Consider the following 19,677-nt stretch of genomic DNA (forward strand, 5'->3'; position numbering starts at 1 on the left):
TGCAATCAAACGCTGTCACGCAGGGGTCTAGGGGGAGGTTCTACTGAGAATGCCTGCAAACATCTTTATCTTCATAGACAACTCCCCTCTCTGCTCTGAGAGGACAGGAAAAAAACATGTGCAGTGTGTGTGTGTTTATGGAAAAGGGGGTTAGAAAGTTTTGGTAATTTAAGGTGCTTTCAGACAATTTCTGTGAACTTTGTGCGGTTGGCTTAATTTTTTGTGCAGTGTGAACACCCCCAAAAGGAACTCAGACTGCTCAACACAGCCCCTGAAGCAAACCGAACTGAGGCCTCCCGAAGAGGTGGTCTGAGGTTGATTTGCTTGATGTCCGTAGTCCGATTACCTTTTAGTGCTACGTGAACACAAAGCTCTCCAGGATCGCTTGCCATTATTCCAGCACCACACACTAGCCTACTGCAACACTGTTTCCTTGCCATAACCCTTAGCATTGGTGCCACAAACGAGGGAAGATGCGCAGGCAGGTTGGCATAAAAAACATGTGCTGTTTTTGGACATTGAGTAGCGACTGTCAAGGATGCACAGAAATTTCAAAAAAGGTTTGTACTGACACAATGTTTTGATTATTTGTTTGCGACATGTGATCTATAGGCTACGAAGGAGCTTCATCGGCTATTTATTTGATTGTGGGGTTTAAATAATGTGAGAAAACGACAACATATTTGGTGAGAATCACATCATAGGGGTACAAAATTAATGCAAGCTCTTAAAGGTGTAATAGCCTACATTGAGAGTACTTTTCAATTATAGCATTATTCAATCTGCAATTTTTCTTCTGCTATTTATCCTGTTACAAGTACTATTTACATGTCAATATTATATTTGGATTATAATTATGTATTATCTTAAGTAAATACAATCTACTAGCTTTCTAAATGGTATGACTTGGCCAACATTTTCTTAAAGTGAACTGGCAAAAGAGATGAGTCCTCATTCAAAGGAAAGGGTAGTGTGAATACAAAGAGAGCCGAGTTATTTGGCTTTTTTTTCACCCCAGAGTTCACTTTAAAGAGGACTGATTGGTTATTTTAAAAGAGGACTATATGTGAAGACACCGTTAGACGCTAGGCTCCCCTCTCCCTCCCCTTTTCTCTCTTCCTGTTCCTCATAGCCTTCTAAATTGATGGCCTTATCTGCCCATCTCCCACATTTCCTCAGGATGCTGTAATGAGTAAAGTCTACCTCTCCCTCCCTCCGTCCAGTGGGCCAATATCCAGGGATATAAGTATTACTTTAGCTCTAGCATGCATGGATCACAGAGCACACTGGGCTAAGCTGGCACGTTAGTTGTGGGCATTCCTGGCCCTCCTCCATGGCAATTCCACAAGTGTCAACCAAACACTGAGTCACACCAGCTGGTCACCAGAGGTTCCCACAGGTGGTACGTCTTGCTGTATGTGAAGACAGGTTAATGTGTGGAAGAGTCTAGAGTGACTACAAGAGGGCCATATGGGGCACGGAGGACCCGTCTGTAACAAACCAGTAAGAACAGTTGATTTGCAGGTAAATATGAGTCCCTAGAGCCCTATTCTCAGCATAGGAGTCCTGAGGAGGCTGATGGGAAATGTGCTCACAATCAAATGCAGTGACTACTAGAGAAGCTAAAAATAAACATGAGGAATGTGTTAAGTGCCAGGCCTTTAAATCAAGATGTCGTCTTTGGCAGTGCGTTTTTAATTAACATGTGAATTTTCCCAGGATGAGAGGGACATTGTGTCAAGTATTTGTTATCCCTGCTTTAGCAAAGCTAGAGACTCTCTGATTTAGTATTTTAACAGTCATTTAAGTTCTGCCTCATCCTCAACAATGACATTTTTTTTTAAATACGATCTAGGGCCGACCAATTGCTCCGATTACAAAACATTCACACAACAACTGACATCAGACAGTGTGTTCTCTCTGTTGTGAGGCTTCTTTCTCTTCGTCCGTTTCTCAGCCAAGATCTGCTAAACTAAGCAAACATGGAGAGTTTCTTTTAAATTTGATTTGAGCGGCATGTTGTTTATAGAAGCCAAACCCCCTAGTTACATGACCACCGCAATCTGGACCCCCTCTGCCCTACGAGGAACATTCTGAAACAGATGTTGATTGCTGTTATGAAGTATGGAGCTGTGGACAGGGTCAACGAGGTCGGGGATAAGCTGCCAGCCGCAGGTGACTGTAGGGTTAAACAAGCATACATCCATAACAGTATTTCCCTCCATCCACCCCAGCAGTACTTCAAAAGGTAAGCCCTGCGCTCGCCGCTGTTCTCAGTCTGTGCATCTGCCAAACGCAGGCCTCGTAAGAGCTGCTTCTGACTGCCACGGCTGCTGCTACTGTAGAGAGAACAGGCTGTCTGGGAGCCTTTCATGCTCAAGGTACTAAAAGCCTCAGGCAGCCAGTCTACAGGCTTCATAATTATCCCAAAAAACAAAGACATTACAGTGAATGAGGCTGGCAAGTCAATGGCTAACGTAGGTCATCTGTAAGGGGAAAGGGGTGTTTTGTTTTTGACTAGGACACAACACGATACACACAACCTTTGAAATGATGCTGTGTTGGTGAACTTTAAAGTTGATACTGAGCTGCAGGTATGGTGGTGTGCTGTGCAAGGTTCATTGTGAGTAACAGAAGGTCAAAGGTCACCGTAAACGCAGCACTCTCTTCATGTCAGCCCTTGAATCAGCGACGTAGGATAACGTGTGGATTACCAGAAGCCCAGTCAGAGACTAGCTACACAGTGTGTCCTGAATAAGGTAGCTTTTACTATGAAATAACTAACTGCAGGCAAGACTAGCTTTCTCTTAAAAGGTTGATGTAAGAAGGTTTCCAACAATGTATTCGTTTGTTGTTCTAATATTTTGATATACTTAAAGTCTCTTATTTACCCAGGTATTGTACCTGAAGGTTAACAATTAAACAGCTAAATGAACTGATGTCATCCTTAATCCTACATTGATTGTCATTCACCTCCTAATGCTTCTCTTAAACTCATTCAACAGCGTTTGTAGGTTAAACCTATATCACCTGCCCTGCAAAGACTTCTGGGAGAGTGATCTGACCCGTGTTTGATCATCATCTCACTGCAGGTCACAGAGGCCAATGAGTCTGACACGGGGTAAGGCAAGAGAAAACACACACACCTGAACGTTTCCTCACTTCTTGACCCTTTAAAAAAAAACTACTGGAATAAAGAAGATCAGGTCAAACATGTAGAGGGCAAACGAGAACAACCAGCCTCTTTTCAACCAATAAACCAGAAGGATATAATCCTTCTGGTTTATTGGTATGCATGTGTGTGAGAGGGCTATTAGGTGGATGGGGCTACTCTTAACACCTCAAACCCCACTCGTCTCTCTGCGACCACACAAACACATCCCACACAAGGATCAAACCACAGCTGCCAGCATGGAAACCAACTACTTAAAGGGATAGTTCACCCAAATTACACATGGGTTTCCTTACCTTGTAAGCAGTCTATGGACAAGGTATGACAGCAATCCATGCTTTGATTTTATTTCCATGGCACTGTTCCAAATGCTAACGTTTTAGCATTTGAGGCACAAATCCCATGATTTGAACATGATGCACGAAAAATGCTAATATCGGTCCCATAACTTGAATGGGATTTGTGCCACAAATGCTCAATTCTAAATAAGGTTGTGTGCCACAAAATGCATTTGGAAACATAGGGCCCTATAAAATCTGCATTGTGGAGAACAAGGACTGATTCACGGAATCCAGACATTCAAATGGAATTCAACAATATTCAAAAGGTATTAAACTTAGTAGGAAGTCACCTAAATGTATTGAACTTATTCGAAAATTCATAAAATTTGCCCAAGTTAATCATAAGACATGAACACAAAGCATCAGTGGTTAGCTATTTCCCTGCAACTTTCTGAAACGGCACAGGAAGGCCCATGGGGCAGCAGGTAGCCTAGTGGTTAGAGCGTTGGGCCAGTAACCGAAAGGAAACATTACAGAAACATTGCTAACCAAACAACAGTCTCTTGATTTAATAAGCAATGAAACGACAAAGGACATTCCTAACAAACAGCACCTCCTGCACAAAATGTGAAGACAGACATGTTCTAAAAGCTCTACTGTCCTTTGTTTAGTCACAAAAAACATGATTTTATTCAAAATGTTACGGGTTACCAATGTCTAATGCTCCTTACAACTGTGTTATTCACAGAAGCAAATTGTATGGTTTTGTAATGGCTTTGATAACAACAAATCCCCGTAGGTCTTTAGAGTAAAGTTTGGTTGAGAAGTGGAGAGATGAGCTGGGTCCAGTACACTCCTGGAGCAGACAGAGAAGTAATCAGAGTGGAGCCAGCTTCTCAACAGGTGTTGTTGTATAGGCTGCTATCCTAATCTCCTTTTGTACACTGATCTGAAAACACAGGATGGGTGAAAGAAAGGTGGTTGATAACTACTGGGATTTTGATTTCCAAAGGGATGAATACATTATTTTTTTCTTCAAATAAAATGTTCTCCCTTTTCTAGAGTCAAAAGAACACAGGCAGTGAATGAGTTTAAAATTAATTTCTAAATAAAGATTTTACCGATCATCTCCGTGAAGTCGGCCCGGCCCCACTTTACAATAACCTCTCCATCACCCACCACAAATAATCATTCCCAACCATTATGTAACTAAGATTCTTTGCTTCCAAATCTACTGGACAACTATTGGAAAAGAGATTTGACTCTCCATCATGTGTTGCTGATGACCTTTACGTTGTTATTCTAAATTCATTTCTGCATCCGCCCATATGAATCATTGTTTTTCATTACTGATATTTCCATGACATTTATAAACCATCTATAAGTCTTTTCATGACTTTAGAATTCATGAAAGTAATGATCATGTTTGGCCAAAATACTTGATGAAGTTTGCAACATGCATGAGTCATGACATGAATAACCTAACTAATGGATAAACACTCAATGCAAGACAAAATACCCTCCTTGCCCGTAGGAAGAGATTAGCTGCACTGCCATGTGCTGTTAGTTTTAGAGCCCTTGGCTTAAGCGTACAGTTAATGAGAGATAGCCAAAGGAATTAAAATTTAACCTGAGAAGCCAAATTCCATCTGGACTGTATGCAGTTGAGCACATGACACAAGCTCTCTATGCCAGGGCAAAGCCAATTTACTCCACGTATCACAGCTGCACGCATCGCTGAGCACTTACTGCACTGGAGGGCACTCCAAGAGAGATGGTCCACTGATAACTAATAGCCCCCCTCTGCAGGTTTCCTGCCCCGTATTTTGGCACGGGTCTGGAATGGATAGCCATGCAGTTATTTATGCCTTTAACTAACTCCACAACATGAGCCAGACTTGTAACATGGTGTTGAAGGGAGCCACCACTGCTTCGGGATATCCCCGATCATGTGCCTGCCAGACCAGCGCTGGTGTTGGTCTGCTCACATGCAGCCTATATAGTCAGTTTCTATAGATTTTTAGGACAAGTAAAACATAAATAAACACTACCATTCCTTGAACACCTGGCTGGAAAACTGTCATAGTGCAATGATTCATTAATAATTGGAATTTCACCAATAGAAAACCATTAAATTGCTGACGTTTGCCTGTTCAAACTAAACCTCACACCAAGCTTTGAAAACACCCTCCTCATTCTGAAGCTGTATTTTCAAGATTCATATTTAGTACTGAAACCACATTGGACTGAGTCTGAGTGGAAGTTTGTTTTTCAAACGAGAGGCCTAGAGAGCTCTCAGCTGGATGGGTCTCTGGGAGGGAGTGGCGAGCTCCTGAAAACCTCTGTGCCTTCAGTGAGTGCAGAGCTATAAATATCCAGGCGGGCAGCAGCGGTGCAGATTAAAATCAGACAATGAGCAACAGGAAGTGATTTTGAGGAAAGGTCAGGCTAAGATTACAGAGGCAGTCGTAGCGGGGTGGGTCTGGTGTTGCTGGGGATGCGCAGAAGAGGAGGAGCAGGAAAAGGAGGAAGATGGTGACCCTGACCAATGGTGTGCGCAGCAAAAAGAATACAACAAGCAGACATCCTCACCCTGCGACTCCAAACATAAACCCAGCCAGAGACACTGTATATGCCCAGTCCCTTTATCACTTTATTGTTTTCAGATCTGATGAGAGTAAGCAATAGGGTGAAAGGTTCTCTAAGGCCATTGGAAGACTAGGTTGCCAACAACATATTGCTTAAATACCTATAGGACGATTCCATGCCAGAATAAAAGATTTTTGGTATCTCAGATTATTCAGGCAATTCTCACATAGAAACTTAATTGGGAGGAAGGATGTTTGAATTGCTTTTTACATTTCTACCACACATTTTATTTTTAAAATCATGATGAAAGTGGCCCTTTAGACATATACACTGAGTGTACAAAACATTAGGAACGCCTGTTCTTTCCATGACATTGACTGACCAGGTGAAAGCTATGATCCCTTACTGATGTCACTAGTTAAATCCACTTCAATCAGTGTAGATGATGGGGATGAGACAAGTTAAAGAAGGATTTTAAAGCATTGAGACAATTTGGATTGTGTATGTGTGCCATTCAGAGGGTGAATGGGCAAGACTAAATATTTAAGTGCCTTTGAACAGGGTATGGTAGTAGGAGCCAGGCGCACCGGTTTGAGTGTCTCAAGAACTACAATGCTGCTGGGTTTTTCAAGCTCAACAGTTTCAAGAATGTATCAAGAATGGTCCACCACCCAAAGGACATCCAGCCAACTTGACACAACTGTGGGAAGTATTGGAGTCAACATGGGCCAGCATCCCTGTGGAACACTTGACACCTTGTAGAGTCCATGCCCCAACAAATTGAGGCTGTTCTGAGGGCAAAACGGGGTTCAACTCAATATTAGGAAGGTGTTTTGTACACTCAGTGTACATGCCTCCGGTAAGAACTTATGATCCGTGAACCATACATGACAGACAACATCTTGGTATAATTATAGTTTGCTCTAACATATGGATTATGTCTAGATTCTGAAATACACATTTACATTCAATTATTCAACATTAAGACTATTAACATGAGTATCTGAAAACTCCCCTTTTTGATTTTGCTTATTTTTTTTTTTAGACATTATTTGGAACAATATACTCTTCAAAACACATACAATTTCCAGAGTGGGTTCTCTGGTACTTTTAATGATATGACCCATTTTATAGATAGAAATTGACATTATAGATCATTAACCAATCACAACCATCCCTTAGGATTGCACATTCAGCAAATCACCAGAAGAGAGAGTTCCCTTTAAATACATTTACCATTCACTGTGTTGGTGGTGCTCATTGATCAGAATTTCAGAATTGGCAGAGCCCACTCTGGAAATGTGATGTACTTGTAGAGTATACTGTTCCAAACAATAGGTTTTAAAATGAACAAAATCAAAAATGGTTGTTTTGAGATATTCATATTAATATTTGTAATGTTTAATAAATTGATGTGAAAATGTGTATTTGAATCTAGACATGATCCATATGTTAAAGGACACTATAAGGACTATAACGACACCAAGACGTTGTCTGTATCATGTATGATTTACGGGTCATAAGGTCTTACAGGAGGCACGTATAGGTCTAAAAAGGGCCTAAAATGGCCACTCATCATTATTCAAACATTTAAAGCATGTCAAACATTTTTATGTGAGAATTGCCAGAACAATCTGGGATCCCAAAATTATTTTCCACTCCCACTGGCATGGAATCACCCTATATAGCCCCTTGAGATGTGCAAATACCGAAGGGGTAGCTTAAGGAAGTGTATGGGTTGTTTTTAGAGGGGAGAAAAGAAAAAGGCAGGTAGAGTTTGACTGACCACTGACTGTTCGGAGACACACAGGACATTTGCTGAGTGATAACAGTGCTACTGCAATACTGTTGTAGTAATAACGATGTTTTGCACAGGTAGCAACTTCAAGGCCCACCAGAATTCACATGTGCTCTGTACTTCAAAGAAGTGAAGAGCACAATGTGGTAATATAGGCCAACTAATCTATTTCCAAAACGAAGGCACTTGAACATGGTCAGGTTGAGAGCCCTGGCCCCTTGATGAGAGCCCAGAAACAGATGAAAGCCTAATCCCAAATCGAGTCTGTGGATGTTACCCCCAGGACAGATCCCTGGAGCAGAGAGCTGTGTATCAAAAGCCATTTAACCCCCCACCTTCACTCACATTTTGCACCTCAACTTTAGAAAATAAATAGGCTTCATAAACTCCTACAGTACATAAAGATAACTCAGTTTTGAGGATTGACAGAGATAGGGGAGGTGAGTTAGGTCTCACTTCTGAAGATTTTTGGCCTGTGCGTCCACCTCATGGGAAACCAAAATGTTGAATAACTAACTGTTACTGACATAATCACAACATAGGCCTACATACTTATTCATATCTAACTTTGTAGCCTACTAAACAAGGTCAGTACACGTGCACACGGCCAGTTTATTGAGAGCGCACGGCATCATATTCTTAGACTAATCCAGCAGGGAGGTAAACATATTTGTAACACTTACCAGACCACCCCAAAAGCGCCATAGCCGATGGGTCTGTCGGGCTCTATGTCCAGCTGCGGCTGTAAGTGGTGTGAGTGTTGATGGTGGTGGTGAGCTTTGACAGCCGCAGCTTGAACTTGGGCAGGTGCGGCAGCCGCTGCCGGACCGGGGGCTTGTCCAGGAGCTGGCGAGGGAAAGTATGGTTGCTGCTGGCTCGGGTTCAACATTACCGCTGCAGCTGTAGAAGCGTGCTGTTGTACAGGGTGAACAGCGGCGGCAGAGCCGGGGTGTTGCAAGTGATGTTGGCCCGGGTGGTGATGGTGGTGGAGATGGGGAGGTGGGAGATGCGGTAGTTGGTGGTGATGGTGCGGGTGATGGCCAGCAACTGCCGAGGCGCCACCGTTGTATGCAGCCATCATTTTTGCGGCATTGGCTGCCGTTGTTCCGCACAGAGCCATTCACTCAATAACAATCAAAAATAAAGGAAAAGGAGGGAAATATGGGTAAAATTGGCCGTTTATTTTACGAGGAAATAATACCCCAGGTGAAGATATGCTGTGGGATTGGGCAGATGGTTTTTAACTGATCATTTGGTTGTGACCCGATGCATGAAATCAAAAACTCTTGAAACGGTTTGAATTAAATAAACATGTCAGCTATAATTCTGAGAGCAACCTCACTCTACCTAACAGCCTCATCATTACACGGATCTGACCTACTTATTGTAATGGAATTTATTTCCGCATGCACTGACAACAGATACGCTACTAAACTAACAATAATTAATATGTAAATGCAGTGCACCTTGTAAAAAATGTTCAATAAAAATGCGACAGAAAATAACCCGTACCCCCCACAATAAATAAATGATCGCGGCCCTAGATCTCCCTCATGTTGGAAGTGGCGGCCCCCTCTCCACTGACGAAACTCTCAATTTCCCCTAATTGATATGAAAAGAGAAACCGATATGTATCACATGGGAAATAGCACAGCATTCATCTTTCAAATGTACTCAAGTTTTCCATATTGTCTGGTCCACCACCGCTGTTGTTCCCACAGCCTTTGCAGAAGTTATTCGGCTTTTAGGTCAAGCTACAGTTGCTAGCTTGATAGCCACTTGTATTCGGCGTTGCAAGAACAGTATGGGATACTTCAAATGTTCCGCATATAACAACAATTCCCATATTATGTAGCAGTAGACTGCGAGAACAAATAGACCCAATCAAAGCGAGAACGCGAACGAGAGGTGTGATACAATGTAGCCGTCTTGTAGAAATGGGATATGGACCGTTGTCCTCCCTCAGATGTCACAATTCCCGTAACCCCACACTCCAGAAATCCAAATCATGTTGGTAAAATTAGCTATCTTTTTTTCCTGGAACGAGGAAAACAAATTATTCCGAGAGCACAGTCAACTTCTTTTCCCCATTGGATCCAGTGTGTTCAGTTTGTTCCGCACACTATCTCCTTACGCAGCACACACATACAGCCATTAAAGGAAAATATGAATAAAAACTAAAAATATGAAAAAGTCCCTTGTATTTAGAAAACAAGCTGCCAGTGTTGACTCCCTCAAGCCGGATGGTGCTGCCCGGACCGAAGCAGAAACAAGATCAGCCAGAGTCCCCGACCAGTCGGTGATGGAAGGATGTCCAATCAAAACACGAGTCTGGCGTTTTTTATGTTGTTCAGCCAATCAGTTGGATCCAGATAGCAACCGAGGAATTACCACACAAGTCAAAGCCTGTGACACTAGAAACTATCGCCATTGTGGAGATCTAGACTTGTAGGTCGCAGTGAAATATGAATGGAACAGTTGAACCCGAATGGAGAACACGAGCTCCAGTTGCTCACAGAGATTACGCGAGGAGCGCGACCCAATCATTATCCTCTCAACACGAACGTCCCCTATAACGCACAGTGATAGACATGGGATGTAACCAATAACTCCTTACGTCTCTTCATATATCGCAAGGGCTATGAAAAGGGCATTCAGTAGCCTAGCTATGCTATCTATGTATACTCCACAAAAAATCATTCATTATTTCGTAGCCTATTTGTTGTGATTATAGACTTACTAACAGTATTACACGACAAAATGACAGTCACACAAAACACATTTGTCCATGACTCCCCCTGATACAACATTATCAATAAATAAATACAAATCGCAGCACCACTACCACCAAACTACTTCCCATGGCTATAACTATAATCTCTCTGTGTGTCTGGGGAGTAGGTTTACTATATTCTCTCTCTCTCTGTGTCTGGGGAGTAGGTTTACTATATTCTCTCTCTCTCTGTGTCTGGGGAGTAGGTTTACTATAATCTCTCTCTCTCTGTGTCTGGGGAGTAGGTTTACTATATTCTCTCACTCTGTGTGTGTCTGGGGAGTAGGTTTCCTATATTCCCTCTCTCTCTGTGTCTGGGGAGTAGGTTTACTATATTCTCTCTCTCTCTGTCTTTGGAGTAGGTTTACTATAGACTCTCTCTCTGTGTCTGGGGAGTAGGTTTACTATATTCCCTCTCTCTCTGTGTCTGGGGAGTAGGTTTACTATATTCTCTCTCTCTCTGTCTTTGGAGTAGGTTTACTATATTCTCTCTCTCTGTGTCTGGGGAGTAGGTTTACTATATTCTCTCTGTCTCTCTGTGTCTGGGGAGTAGGTTTACTATAGTCTCTCTCTCTCTGTGTCTGGGGAGTAGGTTTACTATATCTCTCTCTCTCTCCTGTGTCTGGGGAGTAGGTTTACTATAGTCTCTCTCTCTCTGTGTCTGGGGAGTAGGTTTACTATATTCTCTCTCTCTCTGTCTTTGGAGTAGGTTTACTATATTCTCTCTCTCTGTGTCTGGGGAGTAGGTTTACTATATTCTCTCTCTCTCTGTGTGTCTGGGGAGTAGGTTTACTATATTCTCTCTCTCTCTGTGTGTCTGGGGAGTAGGTTTACTATATTCTCTCTCTCTCTGTGTGTCTGGGGAGTAGGTTTACTATATTCCCTCTCTCTCTGTGTCTGGGGAGTAGGTTTACTATATTCTCTCTCTCTCTGTGTCTGGGGAGTAGGTTTACTATATTCTCTCTCTCTCTCTGTGTCTGGGGAGTAGGTTTACTATATTCTCTCTCTCTGTGTCTGGGGAGTAGGTTTACTATATTCTCTCTCTCTCTCTCTGTGTGTCTGGGGAGTAGGTTTACTATATTCTCTCTCTCTGTCTGGGGAGTAGGTTTACTATATTCTCTCTCTCTGTGTCTGGGGAGTAGGTTTACTATATTCTCTCTCTCTGTGTCTGGGGAGTAGGTTTACTATATTCTCTCTCTCGGTGTCTGGGGAGTAGGTTTACTATAGTCTCTCTCTCTCTGTGTCTGGGGAGTAGGTTTACTATATCTCTCTCTCTGTGTCTGGGGAGTAGGTTTACTATATTCTCTCTCTCTCTGTGTCTGGGGAGTAGGTTTACTATATTCTCTCTCTCTGTGTCTGGGGAGTAGGTTTACTATATTCTCTCTCTCTGTGTCTGGGGAGTAGGTTTACTATATTCTCTCTCTCTGTGTCTGGGGAGTAGGTTTACTATATTCTCTCTCTCTCTCTGTCTGGGGAGTAGGTTGACTATATTCTCTCTCTCTCTGTGTCTGGGGAGTAGGTTGACTATATTCTCTCTCTCTCTGTGTCTGGGGAGTAGGTTTACTATATTCTCTCTCTCTGTGTCTGGGGAGTAGGTTTACTATATTCTCTCTCTCTGTGTCTGGGGAGTAGGTTAACTATATTCTCTCTCTCTGTGTCTGGGGAGTAGGTTTACTATATTCTCTCTCTCTGTGTCTGGGGAGTAGGTTTACTATATTCTCTCTCTCTGTGTCTGGGGAGTAGGTTTACTATATTCTCTCTCTCTGTGTCTGGGGAGTAGGTTTACTATATTCTCTCTCTCTGTGTCTGGGGAGTAGGTTTACTATATTCTCTCTCTCTGTGTCTGGGGAGTAGGTTTACTATATTCTCTCTCTCTGTGTCTGGGGAGTAGGTTTACTATATTCTCTCTCTCTCTCTGTCTGGGGAGTAGGTTGACTATATTCTCTCTCTCTCTGTGTCTGGGGAGTAGGTTGACTATATTCTCTCTCTCTCTGTGTCTGGGGAGTAGGTTTACTATATTCTCTCTCTCTGTGTCTGGGGAGTAGGTTTACTATATTCTCTCTCTCTGTGTCTGGGGAGTAGGTTAACTATATTCTGTCTCTCTCTGTGTCTGGGGAGTAGGTTGCTAACCCCCGGTCGGGGAGTAGGTTCTCTCTCTCTCTCTGTGTCTGGGGAGTAGGTTTACTATATTCTCTCTCTCTCTGTCTGGGGAGTAGGTTGACTATATTTTCTCTCTCTCTGTGTCTGGGGAGTAGGTTTACTATATTCTCTCTCTCTGTGTCTGGGGAGTAGGTTTACTATATTCTCTCTCTCTGTGTATGGGGAGTAGGTTTACTATATTCTCTCTCTCTCTGTGTCTGGGGAGTAGGTTTACTATATTCTCTCTCTCTGTGTCTGGGGAGTAGGTTTACTATATTCTCTCTCTCTCTGTGTCTGGGGAGTAGGTTTACTATATTCTGTCTCTCTCTGTGTCTGGGGAGTAGGTTTCCTATATTCTCTCTCTCTCTGTTTCTGGGGAGTAGGTTGACTATATTTTCTCTCTCTCTCTGTTTCTGGGGAGTAGGTTTACTATATTCTCTCTCTCTGTGTCTGGGGAGTAGGTTTACTATAGTCTCTCTCTCTCTGTTTCTGGGGAGTAGGTTGACTATATTTTCTCTCTCTCTCTGTTTCTGGGGAGTAGGTTGACTATATTTTCTCTCTCTCTCTGTTTCTGGGGAGTAGGTTTACTATATTCTCTCTCTCTGTGTCTGGGGAGTAGGTTTACTATAGTCTCTCTCTCTCTCTCTCTCTCTCTCTCTCTGTGTCTGGGGAGTAGGTTTACTATATTCTCACTCTCTGTGTCTGGGGAGTAGGTTTCCTATATTCTCTCTCTCTCTGTTTCTGGGGAGTAGGTGTACTATATTCTCTCTCTCTCTGTGTCTGGGGAGTAGGTTTACTATATTCTCTCTCTCTGTTTCTGGGGAGTAGGTTTACTATATTCTCTCTCTCTGTGTCTGGGGAGTAGGTTTACTATATTCTCTCTCTCTCTGTGTCTGGGGAGTAGGTTTACTATATTCTCTCTCTCTGTGTCTGGGGAGTAGGTTTACTATATTCTCTCTCTGTGTGTCTGGGGAGTAGGTTTACTATATTCTCTCTCTCTATGTGTCTGGGGAGTAGGTTTACTATATCTCTCTCTCTCTCTGTGTGTCTGGGGAGTAGGTTGACTATATTCTCTCTCTCTCTGTCTGGGGAGTAGGTTGACTATATTTTCTCTCTCTCTGTGTCTGGGGAGTAGGTTTACTATATTCTCTCTCTCTGTGTCTGGGGAGTAGGTTTACTATATTCTCTCTCTCTCTGTGTCTGGGGAGTAGGTTTACTATATTCTCTCTCTCTGTGTCTGGGGAGTAGGTTTACTATATTCTCTCTCTCTCTGTGTCTGGGGAGTAGGTTGACTATATTTTCTCTCTCTCTCTGTCTGGGGAGTAGGTTTACTATATTCTCTCTCTCTGTGTCTGGGGAGTAGGTTTACTATATTCTCTCTCTCTGTGTCTGGGGAGTAGGTTTACTATATTCTCTCTCTCTGTGTCTGGGGAGTAGGTTTACTATATTCTCTCTCTCTGTGTCTGGGGAGTAGGTTTACTATATTCTGTCTCTCTCTGTGTCTGGGGAGTAGGTTTACTATATTCTCTCTCTCTCTGTGTCTGGGGAGTAGGTTGACTATATTTTCTCTCTCTCTCTGTTTCTGGGGAGTAGGTTTACTATATTCTCTCTCTCTGTGTCTGGGGAGTAGGTTTACTATACTCTCTCTCTCTCTCTCTCTCTCTCTGTGTCTGGGGAGTAGGTTTACTATATTCTCACTCTCTGTGTCTGGGGAGTAGGTTTACTATATTCTCTCTCTCTCTGTGTCTGGGGAGTAGGTTTACTATATTCTCTCTCTCTCTGTGTCTGGGGAGTAGGTTTACTATATTCTCTCTCTCTGTGTCTGGGGAGTAGGTTTACTATATTCTCTCTCTCTGTGTCTGGGGAGTAGGTTTACTATATTCTCTCTCTCTCTGTGTCTGGGGAGTAGGTTTACTATATTCTCCTCTCTGTGTCTGGGGAGTAGGTTTACTATATTCTCTCTCTGTGTGTCTGGGGAGTAGGTTTACTATATTCTCTCTCTCTATGTGTCTGGGGAGTAGGTTTACTATATTCTCTCTCTCTCTCTGTGTCTGGGGAGTAGGTTTACTATATTCTCTCTCTCTCTCTGTGTCTGGGGAGTAGGTTTACTATATTCTCTCTCTCTGTGTCTGGGGAGTAGGTTTACTATATTCTCTCTCTCTCTGTGTCTGGGGAGTAGGTTTACTATATTCTCTCTCTCTCTGTGTCTGGGGAGTAGGTTTACTATATTCTCTCTCTCTGTGTCTGGGGAGTAGGTTTACTATAGTTCTCTCTCTCTGTGTCTTTGGAGTAGGTTTACTATATTCTCTCTCTCTGTGTCTGGGGAGTAGGTTTACTATAGTCTCTCTCTCTCTGTGTCTGGGGAGTAGGTTTACTATATTTTCTCTCTCTCTGTGTCTGGGGAGTAGGTTTACTATATTCTCTCTCTCTGTGTCTGGGGAGTAGGTTTACTATATTCTCTCTCTCTGTGTCTGGGGAGTAGGTTTACTATATTCTCTCTCTCTCTGTGTCTGGGGAGTAGGTTTACTATATTCTCTCTCTCTGTGTCTGGGGAGTAGGTTTACTATATTCTCTCTCTCTCTGTGTCTGGGGAGTAGGTTTACTATATTCTGTCTCTCTCTGTGTCTGGGGAGTAGGTTTACTATATTCTCTCTCTCTCTGTGTCTGGGGAGTAGGTTTACTATATTCTCTCTCTCTCTGTGTCTGGGGAGTAGGTTTACTATATTCTCTCTCTCTGTGTCTGGGGAGTAGGTTTACTATAGTCTCTCTCTCTCTGTTTCTGGGGAGTAGGTTTACTATATTTCTCTCTCTCTCTGTGTCTGGGGAGTAGGTTGACTATATTTTCTCTCTCTCTCTGTGTCTGGGGAGTAGGTTTACTATATTCTCTCTCTCTGTGTCTGGGGAGTAGGTTTACTATAGTCTCTCTCTCTCTCTCTCTCTTCTCTCTCTCTGTGTCTGGGGAGTAGGTTTACTATATTCTCTCTCTCTGTGTCTGGGGAGTAGGTTTCCTATATTCTCTCTCTCTCTGTGTCTGGGGAGTAGGTTTACTATATCTCTCTCTCTCTGTGTCTGGGGAGTAGGTTTACTATATTCTCTCTCTCTGTGTCTGGGGAGTAGGTTTACTATATTCTCTCTCTCTGTGTCTGGGGAGTAGGTTTACTATATTCTCTCTCTCTCTGTGTCTGGGGAGTAGGTTTACTATATTCTCCTCTCTGTGTCTGGGGAGTAGGTTTACTATATTCTCTCTCTCTGTGTCTGGGGAGTAGGTTTACTATATTCTCTCTCTCTCTGTGTCTGGGGAGTAGGTTTACTATATTCTCTCTCTCTCTCGTGTCTGGGGAGTAGGTTGACTATATTCTCTCTCTCTCTGTGTCTGGGGAGTAGGTTTACTATATTCTCTCTCTCTCTGTGTCTGGGGAGTAGGTTTACTATATTCTCTCTCTCTGTGTCTGGGGAGTAGGTTTACTATATTCTCTCTCTCTGTGTCTGGGGAGTAGGTTTACTATATTCTCTCTCTCTCTGTGTCTGGGGAGTAGGTTTACTATATTCTCTCTCTCTGTGTCTGGGGAGTAGGTTTACTATATTCTCTCTCTCTGTGTCTGGGGAGTAGGTTTACTATATTCTCTCTCTCTCTGTGTCTGGGGAGTAGGTTGACTATATTTTCTCTCTCTCTCTGTCTGGGGAGTAGGTTTACTATATTCTCTCTCTCTGTGTCTGGGGAGTAGGTTTACTATATTCTCTCTCTCTCTGTGTCTGGGGAGTAGGTTTACTATATTCTCTCTCTCTGTGTGTCTGGGGAGTAGGTTTACTATATTCTCTCTCTCTGTGTCTGGGGAGTAGGTTTACTATATTCTCTCTCTCTGTGTCTGGGGAGTAGGTTTACTATATTCTCTCTCTCTCTGTGTCTGGGGAGTAGGTTTACTATATTCTCTCTCTCTGTGTCTGGGGAGTAGGTTTACTATATCTCTCTCTCTCTGTGTCTGGGGAGTAGGTTTACTATATTCTCTCTCTCTCTGTGTCTGGGGAGTAGGTTTACTATATTCTCTCTCTCTCTGTGTGTCTGGGGAGTAGGTTTACTATATTCTCTCTCTCTCTGTGTGTCTGGGGAGTAGGTTTACTATATTCTCTCTCTCTCTGTGTCTGGGGAGTAGGTTTACTATATTCTCTCTCTCTCTGTGTCTGGGGAGTAGGTTTACTATATTCTCTCTCTCTCTGTGTCTGGGGAGTAGGTTTACTATATTCTCTCTCTCTGTGTCTGGGGAGTAGGTTTACTATAGTCTCTCTCTCTGTGTCTGGGGAGTAGGTTTACTATATTCTCTCTCTCTGTGTCTGGGGAGCAGGTTTACTATGTCCTCTCTCTCTGTGTCTGGGGAGTAGGTTTACTATATCTCTCTCTGTGTCTGGGGAGTAGGTTTCCTATATTCTCTCTCTCTCTGTGTGTCTGGGGAGTAGGTTTACTATATTCTCTCTCTCTCTGTGTGTCTGGGGAGTAGGTTTACTATATTCTCTCTCTCTCTGTGTTTCTGGGGAGTAGGTTTACTATATTCTCTCTCTCTCTCTGTGTCTGGGGAGTAGGTTTACTATATTCTCTCTCTCTCTGTGTGTCTGGGGAGTAGGTTTACTATATTCTCTCTCTCTGTGTGTCTGGGGAGTAGGTTTACTATATTCTCTCTCTCTCGTGTGTCTGGGGAGTAGGTTTACTATATTCTCTCTCTCTGTGTGTCTGGGGAGTAGGTTTACTATATTCTCTCTCTCTCTGTGTGTCTGGGGAGTAGGTTTACTATAGTCTCTCTCTCTGTGTCTGGGGAGTAGGTTTACTATATTCTCTCTCTCTGTGTCTGGGGAGTAGGTTTACTATATTCTCTCTCTCTGTGTGTCTGGGGAGTAGGTTTACTATATTCTCTCTCTCTGTGTCTGGGGAGTAGGTTTACTATGTTCTCTCTCTCTCTGTGTCTGGGGAGTAGGTTTACTATAATCTCTCTCTCTGTGTCTGGGGAGTAGGTTTACTATACTCTCTCTCTCTGTGTCTGGGGAGTAGGTTTACTATATTCTCACTCTCTGTGTCTGGGGAGTAGGTTTACTATATTCTCTCTCTCTGTGTCTGGGGAGTAGGTTTACTATATTCTCTCTCCCTGTGTCTGGGGAGTAGGTTTACTATATTCTCTCTCTCTGTGTCTGGGGAGTAGGTTTACTATATTCTCTCTCTCTCTGTCTGGGGAGTAGGTTTACTATATTCTGTCTCTCTCTGTGTCTGGGGAGTAGGTTTACTATATTCTCTCTCTCTCTGTGTCTGGGGAGTAGGTTTACTATATTCTCTCTGTCTGTGTCTGGGGAGTAGGTTTACTATATTCTCCTCTCTTGTCTGGGGAGTAGGTTTACTATATTCTCTCTCTCTGTGTCTGGGGAGTAGGTTTACTATATTCTCTCTCTCTGTGTCTGGGGAGTAGGTTTACTATATTCTCTCTCTCTGTGTCTGGGGAGTAGGTTTACTATATTCTCTCTCTCTGTGTCTGGGGAGTAGGTTTACTATATTCTCTCTCTCTGTGTCTGGGGAGTAGGTTTACTATATTCTCTCTCTCTCTGTGTCTGGGGAGTAGGTTTACTATATTCTCTCTCTCTCTCGTGTCTGGGGAGTAGGTTTACTATATTCTCTCTCTCTGTGTCTGGGGAGTAGGTTTACTATATTCTCTCTCTCTGTGTGTCTGGGGAGTAGGTTTACTATATTCTCTCTCTCTCTGTCTGGGGAGTAGGTTTACTATATTCTCTCTCTCTGTGTCTGGGGAGTAGGTTTACTATATTCTCTCTCTCTCTGTGTCTGGGGAGTAGGTTTACTATATTCTCTCTCTCTCTGTGTCTGGGGAGTAGGTTTACTATATTCTCTCTCTCTGTGTCTGGGGAGTAGGTTTACTATATTCTCTCTCTCTGTGTCTGGGGAGTAGGTTTACTATATTCTCTCTCTCTGTGTCTGGGGAGTAGGTTTACTATATTCTCTCTCTCTGTGTCTGGGGAGCAGGTTTACTATCTCTCTCTCTCTCTCTGTGTCTGGGGAGTAGGTTTACTATATTCTCTCTCTCTCTGTGTCTGGGGAGTAGGTTTACTATATTCTCTCTCTCTCTGTGTGTCTGGGGAGTAGGTTTACTATATTCTCTCTCTCTCTGTGTCTGGGGAGTAGGTTTACTATATTCTCTCTCTCTGTGTGTCTGGGGAGTAGGTTTACTATATTCTCTCTCTCTGTGTCTGGGGAGTAGGTTTACTATATTCTCTCTCTCTCTGTGTCTGGGGAGTAGGTTTACTATATTCTCTCTCTCTGTGTCTGGGGAGTAGGTTTACTATATCTCTCTCTCTGTGTGTCTGGGGAGTAGGTTTACTATATTCTCTCTCTCTCTGTGTCTGGGGAGTAGGTTTACTATATTCTCTCTCTCTCTCGTGTCTGGGGAGTAGGTTTACTATATTCTCTCTCTCTGTGTCTGGGGAGTAGGTTTACTATATTCTCTCTCTCTGTGTCTGGGGAGTAGGTTTACTATATTCTCTCTCTCTCTGTGTCTGGGGAGTAGGTTTACTATATTCTCTCTCTCTCTGTGTCTGGGGAGTAGGTTTACTATATTCTCTCTCTCTCTGTGTCTGGGGAGTAGGTTTACTATAGTCTCTCTCTCTGTGTCTGGGAGTAGGTTTACTATATTCTCTCTCTCTGTGTCTGGGGAGTAGGTTTACTATAGTCTCTCTCTCTCTGTGTCTGGGGAGTAGGTTTACTATAGTCTCTCTCTCTCTGTGTCTGGGGAGTAGGTTTACTATATTCTCTCTCTCTCTTGTGTCTGGGGAGTAGGTTTACTATATTCTCTCTCTCTCTGTGTCTGGGGAGTAGGTTTACTATATTCTCTCTCTCTGTGTCTGGGGAGTAGGTTTACTATATTCTCTCTCTCTTGTG

At 43.0% G+C, this 19,677-nt stretch overlaps 1 protein-coding gene across 1 annotated transcript in view; it reads right to left on the minus strand.

Annotated features, from left to right (window-relative positions):
- Positions 1 to 10,169, minus strand: part of nlk2 (nemo-like kinase, type 2) — a 94,733-nt gene extending 84,564 nt beyond the window's left edge. The window contains exon 1 of the mRNA XM_014214972.3: positions 8,524 to 10,169. Coding sequence (XP_014070447.1) covers positions 8,524 to 8,960 — 437 coding nt within the window. The 5' untranslated portion in view covers positions 8,961 to 10,169. The remainder of the gene's footprint in view (positions 1 to 8,523) is intronic.
- Between the last annotated feature and the right edge of the window lie 9,508 nt (positions 10,170 to 19,677).

Source organism: Salmo salar, chromosome 09 (assembly GCF_965601325.2).
Source record: "Salmo salar chromosome 09, fSalSal1, whole genome shotgun sequence".
NCBI lineage: Eukaryota > Metazoa > Chordata > Actinopteri > Salmoniformes > Salmonidae > Salmo > Salmo salar.